The sequence below is a fragment of the Xiphias gladius genome, chromosome 16 (genome assembly GCF_016859285.1).
Source record: "Xiphias gladius isolate SHS-SW01 ecotype Sanya breed wild chromosome 16, ASM1685928v1, whole genome shotgun sequence".
In the NCBI taxonomy this organism is placed as follows: Eukaryota; Metazoa; Chordata; class Actinopteri; order Istiophoriformes; family Xiphiidae; genus Xiphias; species Xiphias gladius.
In genome coordinates, this window is record NC_053415.1 from 15,925,617 (window position 1) to 15,953,299 (window position 27,683).

Genomic DNA, 27,683 nt, shown 5'->3' on the forward strand with positions numbered 1-27,683 from the left:
GCAGCATTCTAATTTCATCTTGTCTGTTGGTTTATGATCATTTATTTTTGATCTGTGGGGACCCGTGCAAGAAATGACCGAACCACAGTGAGGTTTACATGACCTGCTCTCCATCTCCTGCATTTGCAGAAGAGTAAAAATACTTTAGATTTGGTATGGGCTGATTTACTATTACGAATATGGAGAAGAAAGCCCAAAAGCCCAACAGGGGCTGTTGAGTGGCTCCTCACATTACATATCATTAATAAAATACAGAAATACAATCAAGCAAAAACATTTAAATTGGTTGCTTTTCACCATTTTCTAGGACACTGAGCTCTGTTGTTTGTAAATGTACCTGAAGTGGTCTTAATTAAAATTGTAAAAGGCCTTCCATTATTTAGTGAACACATATTCCTTTAAAACTTATGCAGAGTGGGTTAGGTGTTAAGTGCAATATTCACAAAGCTGTCAAAAAAATGGATGCATTTCTCCATCCACATGGTAACATCTGTGTTGAAAGACTATTTACAGACAGGTTTCATTTGTCCTACTTCAAAGGTGCATCATGGACTATTCTGCACATCCTTATGTTGAACCTGAGAAGGGGAACTTCATATGAAAAGAAATAGCAGTAAATAGATGCAATAAGCTTTATAACTACTAAGTGATATGCAAATCGAAATTAATTCTTGCCACTTCTCCTTTGTTTTGTATTTCAAATATATTCCCATGGTGTCTCCTCAGAATAATCCTATAAAACAGCAGAAATATAGTGGCAGTAATCTTATTCTGTCAGTATGATTTTCTGAAACAGATCACAAGAAGAAATAAAACATATTTTTTTTAATTAGCAAGACCAATCATCCTTTTATCAGTCATATTTTTCACTCTAACAGACAATGTCTTGCATGCCACTATACATACTTGCTTATTTCTCCATGGCTCTCTGGCACCATCCTGTGTTTCTGTAGGAATAATGGAATCTGTTTATTTACACATTTTGAAGAAGTCAGTTTTAGGTGGGAGGCATTTCCAGTAGGTAGTCCAAATAACAGAGTCAAAATATCTGAGAGTAATAATAATTTTGTTGAGAGAATTCAACAATACACCGATATTTGTGCCGTGGCTTTTCAGTATCACAGTGCAGTTTCAATTTTGGCCAATCTGATGGCTGGTTCAGTTCAGTGTTACCATTTTCAATATACTGCTAAAATGCAATACTGCAATAAAAAGTACTAGAATCTTAAACTAAAACACATGAATTAAAACGAAATACTAAACAAGGCCCTTTTAAAAATCAAGTCCAGAGGGCACATTTTTAAATGTTTATAATCCAGTGTAAATTACTCTACTTACAATGCTGTTTTTATATATCTTTAAACATGTACAATAATAATAATAATAACAAACAGCTTCAAATATTTAATCTTTGTTAAGTGTGAAACTGTTTAGATGTAATAAAACTTCAGTGACAGTTGTCCTTCATGGACATGATCTTTGAAGGACAAAGAGCATGCTATTCACTGATATGTGTATCAAACACAAAAATGTAATGCATGTGTGAGCACATGAACCTATGTGAGTTCATGGCGAAGGAGCTCTTTGCGCATTTGCTTGTGTTTTTTTCATTTCTCTAAATCTCTGGGCATGTTTTTCACTTGATAGTGTTTGATTTTATCTCGTCTTTGATTTGATTTAAGTTTACGTACTGCTTTGAAATGGATTACGCTTTTTGCATGCAAAACATCGAATTTTCCTACACATGACAAGCCATGACTATGATGAACAACAATGGAATTAGTGGTTACACTCAACCCTGTCATTATTTTTTCTCTCACTTACATGCTTGCAGACTTATTTACTGCAATAAATGTGAAATAATTTTTATAGAGAAATTCCATTTGACTGCCAGGAATTCTGCTCACTAATCCGGTTGAGTGCAGTGAACCTCACAGGGCCTGTTTTGTAAAGGACTCAGTGGTCACACATGAATTTTCTCATAGGGCCATGTTTATGTCTGCTCTAAGTACAGACTCATGTTTATCTGATGCTTTACCTCTTTAAAGATACTTTGGAGCTGGACACTGATTTTAAATATGTCACTTTGACAGGAAGATAATCACCTCCAATAAAGCGAATCCATGATTAAGTATTTTTCATATATAAACTGACATTTTGAACTTAAGCTGATATTTAAGACTAAATTCTGAGTTTGGCACCTATAGAGAATATTAGCAAAGCACAAATGTGTTTCCAGAGAGAAATATCAAGTTTTATGCTCGGCATCCTCACTGGAACATATATTGGTGTCATGGTGGGATTATATCCTGTTTTAATCTTGTGATATACTGTATAACATATGGCATGCTGTCTGATGCGATGAGAATGCTTCAAAAACCAGACAGTCTCCAGAAATTATGATAGCAGGGGAGGAATGGTGTTTTGAGACTAAATTCACTTAGGACAGAAAATTTTATAGTTTTATTTCTTCTTAATCTTGTATCAATAATGGTGTGCTGCACCTGTTAATTTCTAGTTTTCTTAGGAACTGTAGCCAGTAATTTATAAAACAATGCATAATGTTCTCTTCTGTGTGGGGGAATACAGACTCCCCTTAACTCTAAATACGACATGTACTTAAACAGTCAGCAGTCACATGCCAGGGTAGTGGAATGCATCAGGAGGTTGGGTCAAAGAGACGAGTCTAAGAATCAAGGGTTTCAAAAACATCTGGCTATATATATATATATATATATATATATATATATATACACAATTCAGTCACAACATTAATTAAAACAAGTTACTGGTTTTAATGTTGTGGCTCATCGGTGTATGGTTTAAGTGTTAAAAACAAACAAAATAGAAAATGAGAAAGACACAAGATGAGTTTATTCATTTTAAAAAATCACTGATTGCTCCTCATGTCTGTGTCTACAGTTCAAGTCAAGCTCAACTTTATTTTTCAAAAAAACAGAACATAGAGAAAGGAAACACAAAATGCATACAGGTAATAATAAATCCATAAAAACAACGTGTGTCCTACATTCTACCCCTCTAAATTCAGTGATGAATGGGACAATTGGTCACATGAAATCCAGTCATGCAACCTCAGCATCATTCTCTCAGTTTTTTAAAGAGGTCATTGACGCAATGAGGTTCGGTTTTCAATGAGTCTGAAGCAGACAAGGTTTTTTCTGCCTTTCGGGCATTTTTGTGGTTCAGACTGTTTCAAGGGAACTAAACTTTGAGCTCTCTGTTCGCAAAGGACCACACCAATATTTTAGCCTTGCTCATTTACTACAAACTGCATATTCTTTGCATTTCTGCTTAGCATTTCTTAAGACAAAGTGAACGTCATGTCTGCTTTAGCTGTTGTCAGTCTTTCATTAAGGTAGCACTGTAATCCAATCGGTAGTGCAGACTGGGTTTCAAAAGTTACATTACAGTTTGGACCAAAAAACTGTACTGTACTGTACTCTATTACAGTTCTGAGGAGCTTGTACTTTAGTTGAGTTTTTCCATTTTCTGCTACTTAACTACGACTCACTCCACTACAATTCAGAGATAAACACTGTACTTTTTACTCCACTGTATTTAATGATAACTTTAGTTACTTTGCAGATTCCGATTAATCATACAAATATAATTAACAAATAAATGATAATGTAATATTACAGGTTAAGATGAGAGTTCATTGATCCTAGGGGAAAATACACAGACTACCCAGAATTATATATATTTATTAAAATTAGTCCCACATTTACCAGCCACAACATTGAAGTGATGTACACAATAATTATCTAAATATATAATATACATATACATACACAATATTCTCAAATGGGTTATTCTACATAGTGAGTACTTATACTATTTTGATGCTAATACTTTTGTACTTATCTTTAAGTAAAAGCAAATTTTTGAATGCAGGATTTAAACCTGTAACACAGTATTTTTACATTGTGGCATTTCTACTTTTGTTTAAGTAAAAGATCTGGTTATCAGATATCAAATAATTCCTTAAAACTAATTTTTTGATACTTGATATATGTGGTTATTTATTGTTTATTTTTGTGAATTTCACAGACATATACCAGGATTGATACAGTAGAACAACAAGGCCCACATTTCCAACAGTTGGTCTTTTCTCACCTCACATGCACAGCAAAGGGTGTCAGCTGAGACCTGGGTGAAAAGTTTCATTAAAGGCAGCTTAGGAAGCTTCTGATTTACTTGAAGTAATAAATCAAGCTCAATTTAGTGTTTTGGTACAAAGTAGCTACGCAACAGTTAATAGTCCCTTTAGGCAATACAGTCTGACATCCAGATCTTAGTCCAGCTCACAGCTCTGCTGTCAGGTGATCATCACAAGACCGAAGGCTTAATCCCCCTTAGCTCTACAAAAGAGAGAGGCGAAATTATAGGCTTTCTAAATGTGCATGTAACCAACTGGAACACAACATGATTTGGGTCTAAGTGTTGTTTCCACTGATGTTAACTATCACCAAATCTAATTTGAAGATACACAACGGGGGACCGTAGCAGAGTGAGATTCTACGCTCTTCTGGGGAAACTAATTGACTGTTTAACTGCTGAAAGTTGATCTACAAACTGATTTTTCACCATTGACTGGAGGAAACAAACAGGTGAAATATAATGAACGCCCTGGGTCTCAGTCTTCTTTTTTTACTCCTCTGGCCGGACCCTGCAGAGGCTCAGTTTCCTCGAGTGTGCTGCACAGTGGAGGGGATCCTGTCCAAGCAGTGCTGCCCTGCTCTGGGCTCAGATCCTGCCAATGTGTGTGGCTCTCTGTCGGGGAGAGGAAGCTGCTCTGCAGTTCAAGTCGACAACAAACCCTGGGGAGGACCGTACAGACTGAGAAATGTTGATGACAGGGAGAGGTGGCCAACCAAGTTCTTCAATCAGACTTGCAGGTGTACTGGTGAGTGCTGTACAGTTTCATTAAGATGCTAAGTGAGCAGCTGAGGGAGCGGTAGAGTCAGTTAAATCATCAACATCTTCAACATTAAATTTCCTGTGATTTGACGTTTAGTTTGCCATTGTGTTGCAGGTAACTTTGCAGGTTACGACTGTGGCCAGTGTAAATTTGGCTGGACTGGACCTAGCTGTGACCAGAGGAAAACCCCTGTGGTGCGGAAGAACATCCACTCCCTTACCCCCGAAGAGCTCCAGGAGTTCCTCAATGCTCTGGAACTGGCTAAGACCACCATCCACCCAGACTATGTTATTGCCACCCAGCACTGGCTAGGACTCCTGGGACCAAATGGAACCGAGCCACAGATTGCCAACATCTCCATCTACGACTTCTTTGTGTGGCAACATTACTACTCAGTCCGAGACACTCTTCTCGGTAAATGAGCATGGTCACATTTCTCGACATGAAACCTTTAGAACTAGAGATATGGATGATTCTGTTTAATGGGAACATAATAATAACAGAAATATTAGGAATATAAAATAGAATTGTGTTCATTGTAAAATCCCCATTTATCCAAATTAGCTCTGATAATATATTACAGATGCTACGCTCACACAGGAAATCCCTTCTTTTTTTCTACAGGATATTACTTTTTTATAGCCTTATTTTAAAATTGTTCCAGATGTTTCTTGATAAAATAATATGGGTAGGCTAATGTTTTTTCTCACTATTTTATGCGAATTAAATCTCCAAACCGTATTTCTTTCTTACCAGTATATTCACATTCATAATTATTTACTTTTACTTAAAAATTAGACGTCTACATTTTGTCCCGTATCTTAGCTGATTAAATAGGGCTGTTTATGGTTGGATTTTAATTTATTAGTGGTTTTTCATAAGAACTCATAAGTAATTTGTGCATTATACATGAATTAAAAAGTACTAATATGTCTTTTACATATAGTGTGTGTTGATCACACTATTGTCATGTGATGCTACAAAGAGGAGCTCATCCAGCACTTTCAATTTCCCTGCAGGTCCGGGTCGCCCATTCAAAGCCATTGATTTCTCACACAAAGGTCCAGCATTCATTACCTGGCACAGGTATCACCTTCTGAGCCTCGAGAGAGAGCTACAGGTATGTGTAATCTTCTGAGAAAATCATGGTTTTCAACTGATTTATTTTTATTTATTTTATTCATTTATTTTGGCATGACAATGGTTCCTGAAACAGTGGGTTGGGAATATATATATAAATTAAATCTCTCACTTAGGGTTATCATGTTTCATTGTGTTATTGTTTTGTATATAATATTTGCTTTTTGCATTGGTACATCAGTGACTGATATCTTGGAGGTTCTTCGTTGGTGATAGCTAAATAAAAAGCAGATGAAAAGTACACTAAAGCTAAACTATTAAAATGTTTTTTTTTATTGTATAGTGTATCCATTATCATTAGTTTATTAATCAATAACACTTTGATGAATGCATTCTTAACAGCACAGAGACCCTCCTATTGTGTTTCTAAAGTGAATCACTCTGCCTTAAGGTGAAGATAACTTGCCCAGAAGAAATTTTATTTGTATCGTATACTGAAGGAAACCTTTTTAATGAACAAAATCAGGATGAAACACATGATACTTATAATTCTTAAATGACTGTGGAACATTTTTAAGATGCACAGTTTTTGATCAAAAATCTTCGAAAAAGAGAGAGGGAATGACAGAAGAGAGATGGCAGACAGAAAACTCAGGGAAGAGAAATACATGAGAGGTCATGCAAAGATCTTAGACTGGAGTTTCTGTGGCAATCAGGACTGGTACATTGGCTGTCAAAAACCCATGTTTCTGTCCAAAATAACCATTTCTGATACTAATGTAAACTAATATAAATAAAATGCGTCTGTTCCCTGTAGCAACTGACTGGCAATGAGAACTTTGCGATCCCTTACTGGAACTTTGCCACAGGGCAGAGTGAGTGTGATGTGTGTACTGACTCCCTGCTTGGGGCCCGAAACCCAGACAACCCCTCTCTCATCAGTAACCAGTCCAGATTCTCCAGATGGGGGGTGGTGTGTAACAGGTCAGCACAAAATATTAAAGGTGGCGGGGGGGACGACGACGCCCAATAATTATTGGTTGGAGTAACATGAAATAAACATTTTGGGGAAAATTAATGTGTTTTCATTGATACAAATCAGCCAATCATTTTAATACTTTAATTGTTTCCCTTTCAGTTTGGATGACTACAATCGCCTGGTGACTCTTTGTAACGGCACCAATGAGGGTTTCATTCAGAGAGGGATAATGGAGCAAAGTAACATGTCTCTGCCCACCATGAACGATGTCAGAAGCTGTCTTGGAATCAGGGACTTTGACAGCCCTCCCTATTTCACCAACTCTTCCTTTAGTTTTAGGTATAATTCTACTGTTTAGTATCAATAATAATTTTAAATTTATACCTTCTACTTCACTCTAACTGATGATGCCAGCAATTGTCTAGATTCCACTTGAACTTTAGATTGAAGATGACTTTTTAACTGTGGTTTAAATAACTTCGTGCTTCGTAACTCACAGAAATGCTCTTGAAGGGTACGAAAAACCAGATGGAGAACTGGATGAATCAGTCAACAACCTTCACAACCTTGTCCACTCCTTGCTCAATGGAACCAGCTCTCTGTCCCACTCTGCAGCCAACGACCCCATCTTTCTGGTCAGAATCTAATTTTCGTGGTTTACACTTAAATGGCTCGGTAGAGTTGTTTTTAAAATCCCTGTGGTTTTTCTGGTTGTTTACCTTGCAGGTGCTCCACGCTTTCACTGATGCCATTTTTGACGAGTGGATGAGGAGGTTTGTTCCATCCAACACCACCTTCCCAGATGAGATGGCCCCCATTGGTCACAACAGGGAGTACAACATGGTTCCCTTTTTCCCTCCGATCACTAATGATGAGATCTATATCACATCTGAACAACTGGGATATTCCTACGCCATTGCCCTAGGTGAGCAAATGTTAAAAGAATTAGTTTAAAGGAATAGTTTGACATTTTGGGAATTTGGAACATTTTGATACTCTTGTCGAGAGATAGATGAAAAGATCGACTCCATTCTCCCAGCCGTATGGTAAATATGAAGCTCCAGCCACTAGCCAAGCCAGTTGGCTTAGTGTAAAGGCTGCAAACTGGGGGAAACAGCTAGCCTGATTCTGACCTACGGTAACAAAATCCACTTACGAGCATCTCCAAAACTCACTAATGAACATGTTTTATCTTCTTTGTGTAATCTGTACAAAAACGTAAGAGTGAAAACAATAGGTAGTAGGTAGGTTTTATGGGGGCTGTGACTATATCTTGGCCAGGTGCAGTGACTTCCTGGAGTCTCAGCTAAGTGGCTGCTGGTGGTAGTTTCATTATTTTCAACTGTGCAGTGAGTGGTATCACGTGTTCTCATTTAACTCTTGCCAGAAGGCAAATAAGTTTTTTCCCCAAAACATCCAACTATTTCCTTAACTTTCTCAACTTCAGTCTGACCTCAGATAAGACTACAAGTACATAAAGTCACATCTCTGTCTTTAAACTCAAGTCTCTGGAACAGACTGCTGAGTGATGCCAGCCTGTTTGTCAAACCATAGACCATTTTTTTTTCAATATATGAGACAACAGAAAGCGGAGCAGAGCAGAGACTCAAGTCTTGTGAATGCATTACTTCAAAGCACAAAATACTGCAATCATAGTATTTTGCATTTTTGATTTTTAGCTTTGGAGTACATGCTTACTCATGGCCCCATCCTCTTTTGCTCCCAGTTCAGCGTTTTGAAATTGACAATTTGGAAGTTTTTGTTGCAAACCACAGTATGGGCTTAAAAGGTAGTTTTAAAGTCAGAAGTAAAAGTTTAGAGCGGAGTAATGTTGAGTCATACATGCTGGTTCGCAGCCTCATCAAATCTATCAAATCTCTCTTTGTTATATGGGAGCATACATTTGAAACATCCAATTTTAACATAAACGGTGACATTTACATGTTGTTTTTCTGCCGCAAAGAGGTTTCCATGTACATCTCCACCTGTGCTTCATCCTTACAGATGCAGCCGGAGGGCCATCTGTGTTTGTGCTGGGCTCCACTCTGGGGGGAGTCTTCATTGGTCTCCTGGTGCTTCTCCTTATCTTTGTGCTCTACCTGCGTCAACGAAGAAACAGTGGGTTTGAACCTCTGATAAAAGCAGACTTCACAAATAGAAAGTACACAGAGGAAGCCTAGACTTCATCTGTTGTTCTGAAACACACTTCAGTACCCATACATACCTAGGGAGAGATGGAGCAGCCAATCTACAAAGCCCAGGGCTGAAGCAAGAGGAAAATATTAATCTTGTAAATTAATTGCACTTGTATGTTTTAGATATTAAGAGTAATTTCATACAAGAACAATAATGCGAATCATACTACTGAAGAATATCGATAGAAACTTACTAAAAGTTTCAAGTGAAACCAATCAAAATAAAGTAATAAATATTATGGAAAATAAATCTTTCCATAATATGTCCCTTTAACAATTTCTTTTTATAAGTTGCCAAAAATACAGGTCTATTGGAAAGTTTTTAATAAATATTTATTCTCAAGAACAGTAACAAAACACAAATGCAATCATCTTAATTGCACTGAAAAACAGTAAGGCATATTTGCTCATCTAGTTCTTCTTCCCCTCTTAGTTTGAAACTGTATTCAAACTCCAAACAAGCTTTACCTCATTAGGATCTAAATTCACATAGCTATGCACTGATTGTAAAAAATGCTGACTTCTAGCATTTTCTGCTAATTCTGTTTTTCAGGTAATTTGTCTGACCAGACAACCATTTTCAATATTTTATTGCAAAAATATTACCATTAAAAGTTCAATGATACAAAACATAAAAAGGGCATCCTGTAAGGTCAATATTCATAATAAAGAATCCTTTTAAATGACACATTTGACAGATTTTCTCTAAGGTTTTGTTCTTACAATGTGGATGCAAACGCTGACTTAAATGCAACAAAGACAAGCTCAACAAATATTCATTGATATACTGCGAAAGGTATAACACAGGCTAATTCTGTGGATATGAAAGCTTAGCTGGCCTGGTGGTTATGGAGCTGACGGGCTCTCAGAGAACAGTGGACGTACATATAGGCTGGTTTTGTCCGCTCCCCTCAGCAGTGCCAGGCCTCTCACATTCTCTGTAAGTACGCTCTACTGAGGAGCTTCACTGAAGCATTCAGCCCTGTCCAGTCTCCACAGATTCTCATTTCACAGGTGACTGTAGTCGGCTTCAAGCCTGTCTGTGCTGCAGACATAACCATTCAGGCTTTGCAGATAAATTTAGGGACCCTTTCTTTGCATTTCCAGTACCCACTGTGTGCTGTTTGCTACTTCTTCTCTTAATAATTCCCAAACCTTTTACATAACTGTGGTAGTAATTTGTTTTAGAAAATTTTGTGATTTACAACTTGACTTTTTAATACTTTCTGACAGTATTTTAGTTTTGTTGCTACAATGCGCATTTTAACGACTATTTTATCTAAACTGTTACAGCAGTTACAGAATAAGCTTTGGCTATTAAATCACATACGCAAAAGTGGCTAACACACCTTTTTTTGTTCCTGTATTTGCAGTTCAGTATTTATCAAACATTTTTGTGGAAATAAGTGTAGAGTATTCTGAGGATGCAGCAGGAAACTTTTATAGACCCCAATTACTGTAGATTAATATAGAGATTTTAGCTGCACAAGACCTCTTTCAGTGATGGTGATTCTGTGTTGAATTGATGTGCTTTTCATGGTGCAATGTGCATGTCCATTTACACAAACCATACAGGACAAAGTAATGATTTTAGATTACTGCGTAGGACTTCCACTATAAAGCTGTATAATGTCACCAGATAATCAATCATTAAATATTAGTGAGACTTAGAATTTGTTTAGCCCACTCTGACATGAAAGCATTGATTTTACTCAAGGACCTGCACCCCACAATACTACAGAGCCAGCATCACTATGGTGGCACTACTGTACATTGGTGGCACTGTCTCCATCCATCCATTCATCCATTTTCTGCCGCTTATCCGGGGTCAGGTTACGGTGGCAGCAGGTTATGCAAGGCATCCCAGACGTCCTTCTCCACAGCACTGTCTCTGTATGACAATAACTTCTCCATAATAATTCTGTCCAGACTGTCTACTCCTGAGGCCAAGCCTGAGAAAACCAGCATGATATGAGAATAGTTTGCAGATAATAAATTTGTTGCAAGGCAAATGAGTATATAAAAATGTCAATCTTATCCCTTTTAACATAATGTGAGTTGTATTACGAGGTGGCTGTTGAACAATTTCATAGATAGCTAAAAGCAGAGCAGATCTATGACCAACTCATCATTAGGTGTACGTACAATCTTGCCAAATGCCATGGTTGAAAATATCGTAAAACATGACAGTTTTGATGAATCTTGGATCACTTCTCTCAAAAAATCAATAAATGGCACATGAGTTAATGATGATGGAAAATAGATTCAATTAAAATTTTAGGTGGAAACCACATGTTCCTGAATTTTATGTCATTTAGATCATTATCCTTTGTATTTGTTTTAAAATATAATATTGAACACATATGAAACTTATTGTGCCTCTTTTAGGTGCATCAAATAACCACATTCTCAACATTTTCCAAGACACAAACAATTTTTGCATTTAAAAAATCAAAACAATCAAAGTGCGTGTTATACTTTTCAACATGGAGACCTACATTAATACCTGCCATATGTGCAAGAAATACTTTTTTCAATCTCTGAAGCAGAGTTTGTTGAGTTGGGTCGGCATCAGTCTTAGATGGTGAAGTGATGCCATAAAATATCAAGTCTAAGGATGGCACTGCACGATCTTTGGGAAAGTGGGAAATCATGATGCATGACTGCTCTCTTTTTCAGAGCAGACTCCTCTAGCCTCAAGGCGGCAGCCTGAATACTGTCTGCTTGACTGTAGCTCCAATCTGCCTGAATACAAAAACTGCAAAAAATGAAAAAAAAAAAAACCCAAAACCCTGCTGTCCATGTGTGGCCCATTCTTCCAGCATTATCTCCATTGTTGGTGGAGTGCCAGGGCTAAGAGGGCCAACATGGTTGGCAGGGCTACAGAGGGTGCGTGGAGTGGAGCTGAGTCACCGGCAGGCCCGCTTCGGTCAGCTTTCACCACTGGAGCTTCGGTGGCAGCACTGTCCATGTCTGTGGGGCAGGCCTCTGTGCAGCCACTGCCACTGCCTGAGCCACTGCCTTCATCACCTGCAACGTCATAACAAAACACAAGCCAGACTGAGCACATTACTGAAATAGTAGAGTAATGTTAGTCAACCATTCAACCGGATTTTACAATCTTAAACTGTCACATTAAAGCTACAATATGCAGCTTGCTTCACATTAAAGTTAAAACTGCAATAATTAATTTATTTTTTATATTAATAGTGGATCAAATGATCATGTGCATGTGAAAGGAGTCATAACCATGTGGGTTTATAACTGAGTCTTGACTTATAGTTATGAACCCAAGTTTGTAGTTCTCTTTAGCGCTATGGTGCATTTTAGTGTCTTTTAGCTCATTGTTTTGGTTTTATAGCCAGCAACCTATCTAGTTTTTTTTTTCACTCTCACTGCTCTCATCAGTATCCCTTTCTGATGGTTTCAGATGCAAGTGGCAGGCAGACAAAGTTAGCAACTCGGTGATAAACATAGTGGAGCATTCGGCCAGCCATTTTTCTCAAGAGTTGGTGGTGACCCAAAAATGAGCTAAATAGAGAGTGACTACATTAAGTAAACACCAAATTAATTCTAATACTACTACTGTAACTCACAGATTGATATTGATATTAAATCATTGTTTTTTCCACAGCTTGTGTTGCTGCCTCCAAAGGGCTAAGAAAATCGGCTAATAGAGGCTTAACAAGAAAAAAAAAACATATTCAAAACCACTCTGTGTTTGTATGTGACTCTGTACATTCCGTAAATCCCAAAATGACATTTGAACCAAATCTTTTTGGCTTTGCTTCAAGGTTAGGAGACAGCTTATCAAGATTAGTGACAAGCTGGAGCATGAACTTGACCAAGTTGGATGGAGATGGTGAGGCTAAAAATATAATTCCCGTCTAAAGGGAAAAAAAAGTTGCATGTTGTCACGTGTCTGCATGGCAATAGCTTACTTGAGTCTTGAAAGTAGATATCATTGCCGTTGTAGGCATTTTTCAGCTTGTTGGTCATCACCCTCAGAGCCATGATCTGCTGGCGGATGAAGGTGTCTGGGCGGGTGATGTCCACGCCCACCTCAGGGTTATTCACCTGGTTGGTCAGTCCATCCTTTTGGACTTCAGGGAAGTACCTTTCAGTGTAAAAACACAACAAATTATATAAATAATTTGACTTTATTATTTCTGACAAGGTGCTTGGTAAAAGGAAAAGAAAGACGTTGTTCATAGCCAAACTTATTATCTGACCTCTCTGATGTGCAATGAATTCTCATGATCAGAAGTCTTATGTCTAACAAGAAAGACCACAGAGAAGTTAAGGGTGGAGTGACTGCACAAACATTTTGCTGTTTTGAGATGTGGGTCTCATTCTCATGATGCACTTCACAATTGCTCTTTGAGGACAAATCAGTGTTGGCAAAATGACTGTTTGACCTAATCATGATGGGTAACATCTGACTTACTTGGCCGATATTACTCCTGGGAAAATGTCAGGTGCCTGCATTCTTTTTTGATAAGTACCCAGCAGGCTATCATGTGAGGGCATTCCACAAATCGTCTGACACAGCAGTATTTGTTTACCATAACCCCAGGTCACCCTGAATTATATACACCTCTGAAATATTACAAGAGGTAAAATTTGATCCCCATGACTGATTTTTCTTTTTGGTCACAGAAAATAGCAGCAGCTGACAGACACAATACCAATATACAGAGTTAAAATATTAGTTGTAGGGGTTATTTAACATTGTTTGATCACACAGTTGACGTTGTACATATTGGTAGCAAACTTTGGTTAACTGTGACCTCAGTAATGGCTGTAGGCAATTGGAGTGCTTGTGCAAATATTTGCCTTGAAAATGAAATCAGATTAACAGAGGAAACACCAATCTGGTAGCACATTTTAAAGAAGTAAAACACAATTCAATAAAATAATACCAAGAAAAATGCAAATAGCATCAAAGCAAATTATACAATATATTAAAGAGTGTATCCATGGACCAAAATGATCAAATCTTTAGTATTTAAAAGACCACATCTTGTTTGTTTAGTTGACGAATCACAGTCAAAGTATGCCAAGCGCTTGCATAGCTGAGTTTAAATCGGTGAAAGTAACTAATCTGGTCCTTTATTCCAGGATTAAAATGATTAACATAGGCCACTTGAACAGACATTGGACTTCTAAATAACCCTTTGTACTAGCTTGCATTAGCCCTAGGCACTGGCGCCCTCACCTGCCCTTGGTGTGTCCATTCCAGCACTCCTCATCACTGGCATTTCCAGCGGTCACTCTGTCCTCCACACACATCGCCTCAGGCAGGTTGGACCAAAATTTCTTGGACAGCTTCAGTTTTTCTTTTATGTCAACCACCTAAGCAAAGACAGGGGTCATTACACGGAAGAAGAAAAAACCTTGTATAAACAAAGTGAAGCTGTTGCAGCCCTAAAGTTACAGTGGATACAGTACATACTGGAACACAAGAAACATGGGCGCTGAAAAGAAAATATCATCTTAAAGTTATATTTAAGATAATATTTATTATATTATCAAATTGTGATATGTGAATTGGATGCACATTTGCAACTAATTTGGAGTTTGTTTAGTAAGATATTATTTCTCCCGAGCCAGAAAATAAATTACAAAATATAGCAAACAGTATGGCCAATACAGTTTCTTTTAAAAGTTTATAATAAACCTCCCACACACACATTGTCCTTTATTTATGCTCTAGCACTCAAACCCTTACAACATTATTCATTACATATATCCTTGTAAAAGCATCTGAAAGAAAATGCAGGCAAGGATTTCCCTGATGTTTCTGATATACAGTATATGAAAGACGATACTGTTTAAATTGACCTTTTTAGTCGAGTTAAAGATATCCTAACTCTGCTTTTTTGAGTAAAACCTGTTACTCATGATGCAGCTCTTTTGTAAATTCACTATAAAACTGCCCCATCCTCACTTATCACCATATCTTATTCAAAAAAGGCTATAAATCATGGCATTTAACCCTGATACATCTTAACCCACTTCAAAAAAAATCATTTGGATTTAATTTTCCTTCCATGTTGACTATTGCAGGTTTGCATCTTGAAAATTAAGACCAAAGCAGGCTTGCAGCAATAATTTCAGCTTGAATGTCAGACTTAAATGATCCTTTGCTTCCTGGCCACGTGACACAGTCAGATATCTTTTCCTGACTTGAGCCTGTTGAACTCCAATCTTTCATCAAACCAGAATTTGACATATTTCACTGAAGCTGAGGGAAAGCCTGATAGCAGCAGGTTGGCCCATTATCTTTTTCCGTCTGACTTGCTGTTGGCTTATGTGAAATTGTAGTGAACCTGAGCAGAACATGAAAGGTGCTGTACTGACTGTGTGACGCTGCTGTAGGCCCCGACACTGCTTTTGATGTGTTAATCCTGTCACACTGATGCCAAAGCATTTCAGCGGCTCTGATGCTGCCCAGAGGGTCAAGGCTGCACTCAATGCAAGAGATTGACTGGCAATGTTTGACTAAACTGCACACATTAAGTTAAGTTTAACAAGTGAGAGATTCACAGTTTTTCTCAGGATCTGCCAGCAAAACCTGGCCTGCGAAAATGAGTGAATTACACTGGGATTGACAAACCCACATTTCCACAATGTAAATATTTAATGTGCACCTCCATTAAACGTGGTACTGCCATGTTTCATGTAGCTGAAAAGAGACAAATAGTTCACTTCGTCCAATTATTTTAGACTACTAATAATGTCATTAATATTGTCTAATATGCAGTATTGACACATAAAGCTGTGCTCAGCAATGTATCCATTATAACAGTGAATGAATGTTGAATGTTTTCGTATTTCAACCAACCCCCCCCCCCCCAAAAAAAACAAAAAAAAGAAAAACATATAGTCTTAGCAGCTGTATTGCTGCTAAGACTATATATATTGCTGCTCCCGATTGAGACAGAACATTAACTAACAGGGAATAAAACAAAATAACTGCATGAGCCTAAAGTACCCCAAATGTCCGATTAAAGGAGTAAAGTTTCATAAGAAGAGGAAGTGTTGAGCCTTTTCACACATTAATAAATATGCCTCTGGGAAGAGTGTGCCTCTGTCTTTATTGCGCATTGCCCATAAATAGATAATGTGACTGCAACAAGCAACCCTGGCGTGCAACCAGCTGCAATGTACACTAGATGGCACTATGTCTTTGAGGTTGGGAAATGTGGAGACGAAAGCAACTGGAAAGAAAACACAGAGAGGAAATAAACGTGAGAAATACATTTTAAAAGGAAACCAGTTATGCTTGCTAATGATGTTTCTTTCACATCAATCTTCATGTTTACATGAATCTGCATGTGGTCTCACGTAGAACAAGTACTTGCCAGGGAAACAGATGTAAGTAGGACGGCTAATGCAATACACACAAATCTACAGTATGTACAGGAAAAGCATGTTACAGTATGACTCCAGTATGATGATGGTATGTGAGGAAGCTGAGAGGAGTGTGGGTAGAGCAAAGATCCTCATTATAATCAACTGTCTGTTACTGTCAGGGCTTATATTGTCATTAATAATCACAATGAAGATCACAGACAAAACGCCTCCCCCTCGGCTCACATCAGGATATTACATTGTGTTTGTTTTCATTGACATACTAACAGATGACACATATCATTATGTGTAATAGCTATTCTGATTCCTGATGACATTAAAGGTGGCGTTAACATGTGATACCTATGCCTCAGTAATGAGGGCTAACAAGGCCGCTGATAGAAGCATTTACTCACGGGATGGGCAAGCCATGATCATTTATATTAGAAATTTAACATCACAGGGCTTCAGTAACCTGTAAGGTTAAACAAAATATAAAACATTGCCAACATTTGCATCTGAAGGTATTAGAAGTGCCGGGAAAAGACAGGCATAAATTATCTTATATGCATTAATTGTGCAAGTGTTTTCAATGAATGCACTCTTCCACTGACATAGGCTAATGTTTTAAATATGACAGATAAATGCAGATTTTGTTTTCTTTTTTCCCCAACACACAGCCATACTGCCACACACACTCACACTTGGCACATCAATATGCTTATCACTGTGTAATAAAAACCATCTATCTCCAAATATGGTGATCTTTAACTGTTCAGATGACCTAAAATATTTAGTGTTCCTTTATGGGTTGATAAAATTATATTTCTTGAACTAAATAAACCATTTAGAAAAACCCATTAGACCATCTAAAAAATGTATTGCTAGAAAACTGAAAAGCAGCAACAATTTACTTTAGGTCTCGCTATTTAGCATTTATAAGAAATGTACAAACATTTAATAGATAAAAAAAACAAAAACAAAAATATGCATTTGTTGGCCTTAAAGCATTGCAGAAAAAAGACCTGTTTTTTGAAAAGCTTTGGTTTTCACAATGGATAAAATTAGATCATTAGATAATTCTACCCTCAACCCAATTTAATGTATTACACTTGTTAATGTTTCTTTTACATAAACGGATTTCTTTTTCTTTCTTTTCATCTAATTATAGTGTAAATATGTCATAATTGTATTATAGTATATTGGAATTATTACATTGTAATTGTATTAGCAATTCTTTTCTTGACATCAAAGTTTAATGTTGTCACATACTGTTTTGCACTGAAAGAAAGAATATAAGAATTTAATATATTTTCTACTTTGCCAAGGTCTTAGTGATGAAGGCTCATCCTACAGGGCTGCGCATGGCCTTGCTCTCATTCTGTTTTATGCATCACATCATCTATATTCTATGTTTCTTAAAGGCATGATATATATTGTTCCTTATGCCTAGAGATGCTTAAGAGAGAACTATAATAGAATATTCTGCTTCACATTAAGGACTGTGAAGGTTCTCAGTCATACAGGTTTTTTATTAGGATATTTACAAAGTGAAAGGTTTTATCTATTTAAATTCATTATAAAAAAAGAAAACACGGCTGCCTGACTTAGTACTGCTTGATATTTACATTCAGGAAGAAAAACATTGCAAATGTTAGTAAATGTAATGTTTAAGATTTGTAAGTGCTAAAGGTTTCAGTGGTTCAGCTGGACAACTTTTCTCACACTTTCCACAATATCCTGAACACACCTTTGAAAAAGAAGATGGCAGGTTACCCTGGCCAGGTTTATTGTATATGTGTATGTATATATTTATGCTTATATATAAACACACACACACACACACACACACACACACACACACACACACACACACACACACACACACACACACACACATATATATATATATATATGTCAGGCTTTGGCTACATAAACACTTCTTGTTAGTAAGATCAATTCATTGTTGGTTAAGCATCATCAAGTTATACCTTGAACAGGAAAAGCTCCGTGCTCTCTCCTTTAATCTTCAGCCACTGTTTTTCTCTTTTACCCTCTGTCTCCATGCCTCCTGTCATGAACCATATTCTTTCTCATTGTGTTTCCTTCTCTCTCTGCCTCCTCACTATGACTCACGTCTCATCTCTCTTTGTACTTTCTCTCTGTTACCTAGGTCCTAAGTGAAGGTTACCTCAGTCCTAAGTAAAGGTTGCATGGCTACTTGACCCATGATCTTAGAACAAACTCCTGTTCTAAGGAACTTTGAGGAATCAAGCCTCTGGTCTCTCTCCTTCCACTGTGATATCCAGCGTATGCCTTGTCATCTCTGGACTGCTCTTACAGCGCTCCTCTTCCACCTTTGCACCATGTTTTCATTTTAAACCTCTTGAGAACCAAAATTTAAACGAGTTGTAGGACATGATTGTAGTCGCTACTAATTTTCATGGTACTTAATATATGCTGAAATTTACACAAATGTTCTGTTCTTGCTCTTCATGTCTCTTTCTTATTTCCCTCAGGAACAGGAAAACAGGAAGTTTACCAAACATCACTAAACCACAATACAGAAGATTAATTCAGCAATAAACAACACTGACACATAGCCTGTAATTTATTACAGCTCACATAGCTTCGCTTGCCAGGATCCTAACATAACCTTATCTTTTTCCTTTTTTTTTTCTACCATAAATGAAATCCACCTAAACATACTGGATATACAGTACAATGTTTATTCACTGTTAAAGGTAACTGGCTTGCTTGAATGAACAAACATGAAGAAATGTTTACAGAGAATAATTATTTACAAAAACAACAGTATGAGTTACTGAGATAATGGTGTTAGCAGGCTTAAATTCTGTGTGTTTACAGACACTCAAAGTATTTCTTACAATATTTATCATCTGTCTTGTTTTTGTGTGCATGCACCTGAGTGCACACACAGAGCTTTTCTGTACGCGCGTTACCAGGGTGGCAGCTGCGTACCACCTTTCAGCTCAGCACAGAAATGTGAGTGAACTGTACCATTAGTTTTCCGATGCCCTTGCCTATTCTCAGATCAAAAGCTGACGTGTCACTGGCTTTGAAGCTATAGTCCCACTCCTGGCAACAGCACAATGTCAGGGGCCTGAGCTCTTATCAGGCTGCGGGATGATGCCCGGACGTGGTGTCTGCCTTTCAGTAAGACAAAAAATATGTGGCTAGACTATCTCTCTAACTTTTACTCTCGAAAACACACACAAATCATGCTCGTAGCGCTGCCAAAGCTGAGCTACAGTGTTCAGTGTGTGCCCAGGCTGTTCTGTCAGCTGCTAAATCTCCCTTTCTCTCTCTTGCAGACGCAAAAACACAGCTTATTGGGCATTCTGTCCCGACAGTTAAAACACCTCTATCTTGTTAAATTAGCAATTATAATTTTCCAAGCACCTATCTGGGGATGTAATTGTGTGTGACACAGAGCATATCCCTCTGGTGCTAGTCAGAGCTAAATTAGCACATGTTCAATCTAAGCATAGACTCGGCAGCAGGTCTTACCACTAAACCACAAGGAGCAGACAACTCCTCGATCAACTTATTTTCCCTGGCAACTGCTCCTCCTGTCTGCGTTAAAATAGTTTTTCATTTGATACGAATGCAATATTCTTCCTGCATCTCAATTACAGAGGTCAGGGAGTCAGTTCTGCTCATACCAAGACCTTGGCCATACCATGAGTCTCTCCCTGACCAGTGACCACTTTGAGGACAGACCGAAAAGTTTCTCACAAGCAAGAAGGCCACAGTAAGAATAACTCTGCCTCTTCATCACATTCTTGTTTGGGTTATATTGTTGACTGAGCCAATCCTAAAAACTAATACACTCCCCTGTCTAAGTCTGGGTGCACTATGCGGTAATGTAACCAACAGATCCACTGCCACAGTGTCGAGTATCAGGGGGCTGAGGCCCTGTGGGTGTATGTCCCCGGACACGGCTATTTAATCTGGTGTCTAACATGTCATAAAGCGCTCCTCATTGGCTCAGGTCTTACCATAAACCAAGACCTGCCACCTGGCTCCAAAGCACTTTTAGCATATTTAAAAATCGGAAGCGTAGAAATAATATTGGCTAAACCAAAGCATACCAAGTAACCAAGTAAATTTCCTCTGATAATATTTTGAGCAGTAGTTGTATCCACTTTGTCATGTCTCTTTTGCCCTTGTCTGAAAACATTCACCTCAAAGGTGACTGGCGGTGTTGCTTAGAGCAGGTAGCTACCAGAGTGCATATAGATGTGGGCTGTTTTCATTCAATCAATATCCATCAACAGAGGGCAAAAGCAAATATGTTTCCCCTCTGTGGCTTCACAATAGATGAGACTGGAAAGACATCGCTCAGCTGTTTATCTTGCTGTACTCACACAGATGGGAATGGTACACCGAAGCAAATCATTGGTCAGAAAACAGCACAAAAACCACTTGCAAACTAAACGTGGTTTGATATGACAGTGCAGCGCTGGTTGCTGCCCTCCACTGTTGGGCTGCATGCCATGTGTTCATGATAAACCTATTGCAGCGTTATTCTGCGGGCCATTGCTCTTTTGTCATCTCCTAGCTGAAACCACCCTCCTTGTTTCCGTTGATTATAACTCATTATGTCCTAGCATAAATCTGCCACAGCAGAATACAACAGCATGATTTAACACGGAGATCTCAACAAAACCTCAGCCGGGGCAGTGCGTATATCTTTCTTATATCTCCTGGTGACAGCTCTGCCAGTGACAGCACTGTGAGATGGTTATTATGCTGCTTTCTGGGGATAGATACTTGAATCTGTTGCTATTGAAAACTGGCTATTATTTTGTATATGTTTGGATTTTGCAGCCTGGGTTTCGCACAATAGTGGGAATGCTGAAAGATCAACCTTCGTGGTATAACTGACAGAAGCTGAGGAGAAGATACTATTGAGGCAATAAACAAAAGCAATGCATATTTATCACTTATCAGTGTTACACATGCTTTAAGATTTAAAACTGATTACCTAAAAATATACTGTAAAACAGAAACACTGTTTTGATGTAACTGCACAATACATGATATTTGATTTGCTGCCATACTGTCTGACCATGTTGTCAAATTTAGCTTTGATACCTTACTTCAGTGAGAGTAAGTTGAATACTGAGTTAAATCACTCTGTTCTGTGACACTCAGAAGGCATAACTTTATTTTCAACTTTCAACAGTCTTCATAGCTGTTGTAGGAGAAATAATCCATCATGCTGTAATTTAAGGTGATGGTGAATCTCAATGTACCTTGAAAAAACTAAAAAATGCTGGTTCCAAAAATAGCAGACACTGTATTGTTAGAAGAGATTACAAACCAACGACTTTGGTGTATTCATTCTATATATATATATAGAGAGAGAGATTTACATTTGTTTAAAAAATTATTAAATTAAAATTATTATAAGATTAAAAAACACTAAAAGAAGAATTATATCTTAACCCTAAAAAGTGGTGTAGTCATCCCCTGTGATTTTAGGGACATTTCATATGATTTTTCATTACTTGCAAGTTAATACAGAGGTGGTGTTAGAGCCCAACCTACCAACAAACCTTACCAACTGGATTTTTGTCCATATTTCACAGGGTATGTTCAGGTCTTTCCTCTTACAAATGACATATCGCTGTATGTTGTTGTCGCTCATGTTGTATTTACATGCTGCCAGTGTACACTACTGTATGTCATATTCAGTGGCCCGTTTGACATAATATAGCCTCAGTCATTTTACTGAGTCCCATGATAACGACACAGTTAGGCAATATGGCTCATCATGGTGAGCAAAATTTATCACACATGGCTCCCATGGTGAGGAAAAATGACAGAATATTGATGAAACAGTGGTGAGTTTGTGCTTGTGATTCGCCCAAGGCTACGACAGGAGAAGTTTGAAAAACGGAGATGATTAAAGAGAAGCTATGCTGTGTGGAGAACAGAGCAATCATCAACAGGACTGGTCTCTCCCTGCTGCCCTTGTTCCCCTGAGAGGCACGCAGCCTAGAGTGTAATGGGGCCAATGTACGTAATTAATGCATTGACAGATATGAAAAGTTGCAGAGCCTTTATGGCACCAGCATTAGTCGCTGAGAAAAAAGGGACAATGTACGGAGTGACTCTACTATTAGCATTAATAGTAACTGGTATAAACAACTGGTATGAACAAAGGAAAACCTGAACCATTTTAGTTCAGCTATTATGAAATATTTTATTTAAATACAGCATTGGCAAATTCTCTCGTGCCCTCCCTCTCTCTGTTTGCCTTCATTTATTTAACCATGTTTTATGATTTCTTAACATTTGTTTGCAACTACAAAAACACCCAGAACAGCTACAACAACTGCAGCATTCAATTATCTACAACTCCGGAAAAACTCCATTTACACTTGTCATTTTAATTTAGCGTTTACAACTGGCCACATACAGCATATGCATCTTTGTAAGATAGATAACAAATCTGAATTGGTGCATTTCTTGGGGTATACGTAAACTATGCTAAGCTCTGCTCCATTCCAGAGGGTGGGTCGTCTGTGGCTTTTCGCCATGTTTGCTTGAGTTTGCAGAAATAGGGCGATTGAGGTAACCTTGTAACTTGTTTGGCGTGAGATCCAATCACAACGCGAGCCTGGACCAGTTACAATCCAAATGTAATTCTATTCTGCATGCATTTATAACTTGTATATGTGTGCTTGCTTATACAGATGAAATATACAGATACGGAACACATTTTAATACCAGGTGAAAATGAGTCATAAGTGTACATGATATATTATAAGCAGCTTAAATATTACAAAGATTCAAAAGACTTAACTTCATACAAAACTGGCAAAAACTGACACTGTCAAACTTTTCCATTCTGTTTGCTTTAAATGCAACGCTATTCCAATTTCCTCAAACCTTTAACTGTCGCCAAGTGCTTGCTCATGGTGAAATGTTGGGTCTCTGTAAAAATAACCATAAAGAGCATGGTCTAGACCTGCTCTATATGAAAAGTGCCCTGAGATAACATCTGTTATGATTTGGCGCTATAAATAAAATTGAATCGAATTGAACTCTGCATGTTAAATTTAACATCGAACCAAAAGAGAAAAGTGGAAAAAGAAATCACCACTTAAGGAGCACATGTCAATGAATTTCAGTGCAGTGAAGTTTCAGGGGAAACTAAGAGGTGGGTGCGACTACAAAAACTTCACAGGAATAAATTAAAGGGTTTTGAGGACCTACTGTGCCTAACATTGATTACCTACCCTCATCTATAATAGTGTCAATTCAAAAGAAATATTAGGTATAATACATAAAATAAATACACATGCATACATTCAATTAAAAGAAGAACAGGTGACACAATAAAGACGGATGCTTTCCAATACTAGATTAGGAGAGACCTCCTAAATCACATCTTTATAAAAAAGGCTGTAAAAAGTAATCTTTCCTTCTTTTTTTGCATCATTCATCATCATATTTTCCGTTCTACCATAAAACAAAAGCATCTAACAAACAGCAGGATCCTACCTGACCATACATAATTGACTATAGTTGACATATTCTACTGTGTTTGAATGGCATTTTCAGCATTATAAATACTCTTGAGTGGCCAACATGATGCGACTTTGTGAACTTGTAACTTAGCAAAACCAGGTAACCCAAAGAGACCCGAAGCTCATATTTTTCAAACTACAGAACAGCGAAAGAGGCAAGCACACGGCTTTGAGATGCTCAGAGAAGATTACTCGACCTTTGAGTTGAGATTTCTTTGTCACACATAATGTTCCCCTACAATATACTGTTCTGTAGCTTTGGGTCAGGATGATGTGAGTAATAATTATAATCCAGAACAGAGTTATTTTATCTTGCAAGCTGCAATTGCTGCTTTCTTGTAAGCTGTTTTCTAAAAATGTGTTTTAGACGGGGTTTCTTTTAGTATTCCTTGGTGCAAATAACAAGAACAAAACAGGCACTATTTTTTTCTACATTGTCATTCCATGCATTTTTCACTCTGCATTTGTCAATGTGTTACTGTATTAACCTTATAATAAGTTTTTCTATGATGTACCTCCACAGATTTTTGATTTTGATTTTGAGCCCATTTTCAACCAGTTCTGTGTAATTTCATCCCCATTAATTTAATTTCATCCACTACCCGTGTAATCGAAGAATACACACAAATACAATTGACTTAAAAATAAAATCATACAGGCTTTTGCAGAATAAAAGATCACTGATTAAATGTAAGGACTTTTGGCCGGACTGCAACATGAATATCCACGAATGTTGCTGACTGACTGACTGAGAAGTAGTTTCCCCATTGGCCGTTGCTCTCTCAAAATACACTGATGCAAAAAGTATCTATTAGGTCACTAGGGGGGCGTTTACAGGCAGCGTGCAGCCAACTTAGCGCCTCTGTTGCGAGATTCACCAACTTTTGAGGCCCCGTTAGCAACTTTTCTTCACAAAAGCCCCTATCAAAAAGTCTACTGACCTTTTGGACAAACCTTAGATACTTTGCATAGAATAGAGTCACCAGTATTGCCCTACAAGTGTGAGGTCAGGCTTCCTCGCCGCACACCTCTCTATGCGTCTCATTCAATCGACCGCACAGCAGTGACACGAGCTTCTAACTTTCTCTCTGAGTGATCATTTTAAAAGCAAATATAGCCAAAATCACAGCCTTTGTCTTAATTTATGCGAATGGTGATTTTGTCAGACGATGTCGCGGTTATAAAATCAGGACTTTAGCAGTGCAGAGCAGCAGCTTGGAAATGGCTTGGAAGTGACTGCTGGTTAACATGTAGTCTTGATGACCCGCGTTTCACTTACTATTTCATACTTGTTCCGTTATCTGACAACAGAAACAGAAAACCTGTAAATGAGAACAGCCTTATTGGGAATTTGGCTATATTAAAAAGCTGTATATATGAGCACAGAGAGTAGGAGAGAAGCAAACAAATAAAGGGCGGTCCAGCGAAAAACTAGGTTTTGACCTAGTCTTGTTAAAAATGATGAATGGTCGTGTGTTAAAACTTTGAGTTTACATGTGATCAATCATATGATTGGTTGAGAGCTGCTCTTTAAGATTAGTCTTTGCGTTAAGTTAAACTGAGTTGGTTTATAATTGTGTCTTATTCTTCATTTTTTTTTTTTTGTTTAAACCAGTAACTGGTTTTAATGTTGTGGCTGATCGCTGTATATTAAGCCTGTGAGTTATTTCCAACCAAGTAGGGTTCATTGTTCCTATTCTCCCTGTCTCTTTGATAACATTAGTAGTGTTGTGTTGTTAATGACAACAGTGAACTGTGGAAGATAAGTATTCTATGGTTGTTGGACCTTCTGGCTCAATGTCTTTATCTCACGACAGAACCAAGGTCATAGAGCTTTGGTATATTGTATAGCTGTAACCTCAATTCTCTGATAGCCTCATTGAGATGCGTCTCTATAGGATATGTGCACATCCCTCAGACACATTATTTAATTATATCATACCTCTTGATACAAATGCCTCAATTATACTCCCTTGCGGATGCACACACAGACAGCCTCCGCACAGAGCCCCGCGTATATCTGATGACGAAATTTTCGTCACTTGGACCCTAGCGGACCCTTGCGTACGTGCGGATGCGGAAAGCATAACACAAACCTTAGGTGATGGATGTGTGAAGTAGAGGGAGTCTACCTCCCATTCATAGGTAATAGGTGCCTGAGTTATAAGTCCTCCAACTTAAATCACCATATAGGTTGTTTGTCCCTACCCCCGGATACGACCCTTTGGAGCGTACCAGCAGCAAAGATACCCGCCTTTCATTATAATGGTAAAAATAATATGATCTCTAGGAGCATACCAACAGCAGGTGTACCCATGGTGTTCCCCACCTTTGTTGCCACTGTAACAATAATAAATATGCGGTTAAGGTTGTGGAATGGTCACTGGTTAGGTCTAGGCCCAAAAACTACTTGGTTAGGTTTAGAAAAGATCATGGTTTGGGTTAAAAATAAGTACTTCCTTAAGGTTAGAGGACCTTTGTTGTCATAGTTCCAATAATAACCCAGTGGTTAAGGTGGAGTAGTCATGGATAAAAGAAACAATGTTGACTGTCGGTTTCACAAGGGCAACAAACACCTGTGTCCTCTGTGAAAGTCCTATGTTTTGTCAACGCATCCATTTACTCCAACCTCCTCCTTTGTGGCTCTATATACTATGTCACCTAACTTCCTCCTTTGCTCTCGTCATAATCACTCCAGCCGCTAGAGGTCACCTAACAATAAAAAGTAACTTTGGGTTGTGAAAAGCAGCATGTATAGACAACAGAAGGGGTCATTGTTTAAAGGAGGACAGACTCCTAAGTTAACGGGGTGGGAGTGGTATGTCACCTCTCTGGGCTGTCCTTTCCCCAACCCTGAGCTACAGTGTCTGGGAATCTAACCAATGACCGAGAGTGCACTAAGTGCTTTATTTTGAAAGAAACCTGCAACGGCACTGTCTTTGAGAGAAGACCGTGTGGTTCATTGTCCTTCTCAAAATACTTCTACTTGCTTTTTAGCCGCAATAGGTCAACTCTAGGAAATAAAAGCCAGCACTTCTCCATGTCTGTATTTTAAATTCAGACATGCAAATTACACTTGGTATACTTTCAGCATTTTCTCCATATTCCTGTGCTCTGCTTTGCATACAGAACAATATAGAACATGAGCACACAGATGTGTCTGTGTGTCGCAGCTAGACTACCTACACCACCAAGAAAAAAAAACAAGACCCATGGAACATGGCATGTGTGTTTGGCATGTGTTTGTCAGACCCTGATGAAGACCTAGAGTGGAGATGCGTTGGTCTGTTTTTTTGCCTATGTACGCCTGAGGATTAAATTAATATAATTTCACCTGAAGAAGTGGTGCCTTAGCTTTCTCTCCAGGGTTGTATGCATTCTTCAATATTTAATAATACTTCTGGGATCTTGTTTTTTTGTACTTTTACCTGCATCAGTAAAGAGCAACTGTTGGACCCCTGCAGCGCTTTCGTCTCATTACAACAGCTACTTTTTATTTTTGCCATTATGATAACAGAACAGAAGTCAATAGCCTTCCATAGTCAACCGTATGTTTTTTTCCTCGC

The 27,683-nt window shown here is 38.1% G+C and overlaps 2 protein-coding genes across 2 annotated transcripts in view; one reads left to right on the forward strand and one right to left on the reverse strand.

The window, feature by feature from the left end:
* The first annotated feature begins 4,641 nt into the window (after positions 1-4,641).
* Positions 4,642-9,181, forward strand: dct (dopachrome tautomerase). The gene is made up of 8 exons (XM_040148788.1): positions 4,642-4,927; positions 5,057-5,356; positions 5,962-6,062; positions 6,840-7,006; positions 7,161-7,340; positions 7,501-7,636; positions 7,728-7,926; positions 9,006-9,181. Exons 1-8 carry the CDS (start codon positions 4,642-4,644, stop codon positions 9,179-9,181), a joined length of 1,545 nt encoding a protein of 514 aa, XP_040004722.1.
* A 2,839-nt stretch (positions 9,182-12,020) lies between these two features.
* LOC120801714 (glypican-6-like) overlaps positions 12,021-27,683 on the reverse strand; it is an 85,263-nt gene continuing 69,600 nt past the window's right edge. Inside the window, exons 7-9 of the mRNA XM_040148902.1 lie at positions 14,415-14,551; positions 13,138-13,313; positions 12,021-12,226 (exon numbers count right to left, since the gene is read on the reverse strand). Coding sequence (XP_040004836.1) covers positions 12,021-12,226; positions 13,138-13,313; positions 14,415-14,551 — 519 coding nt within the window. The remainder of the gene's footprint in view (positions 12,227-13,137; positions 13,314-14,414; positions 14,552-27,683) is intronic.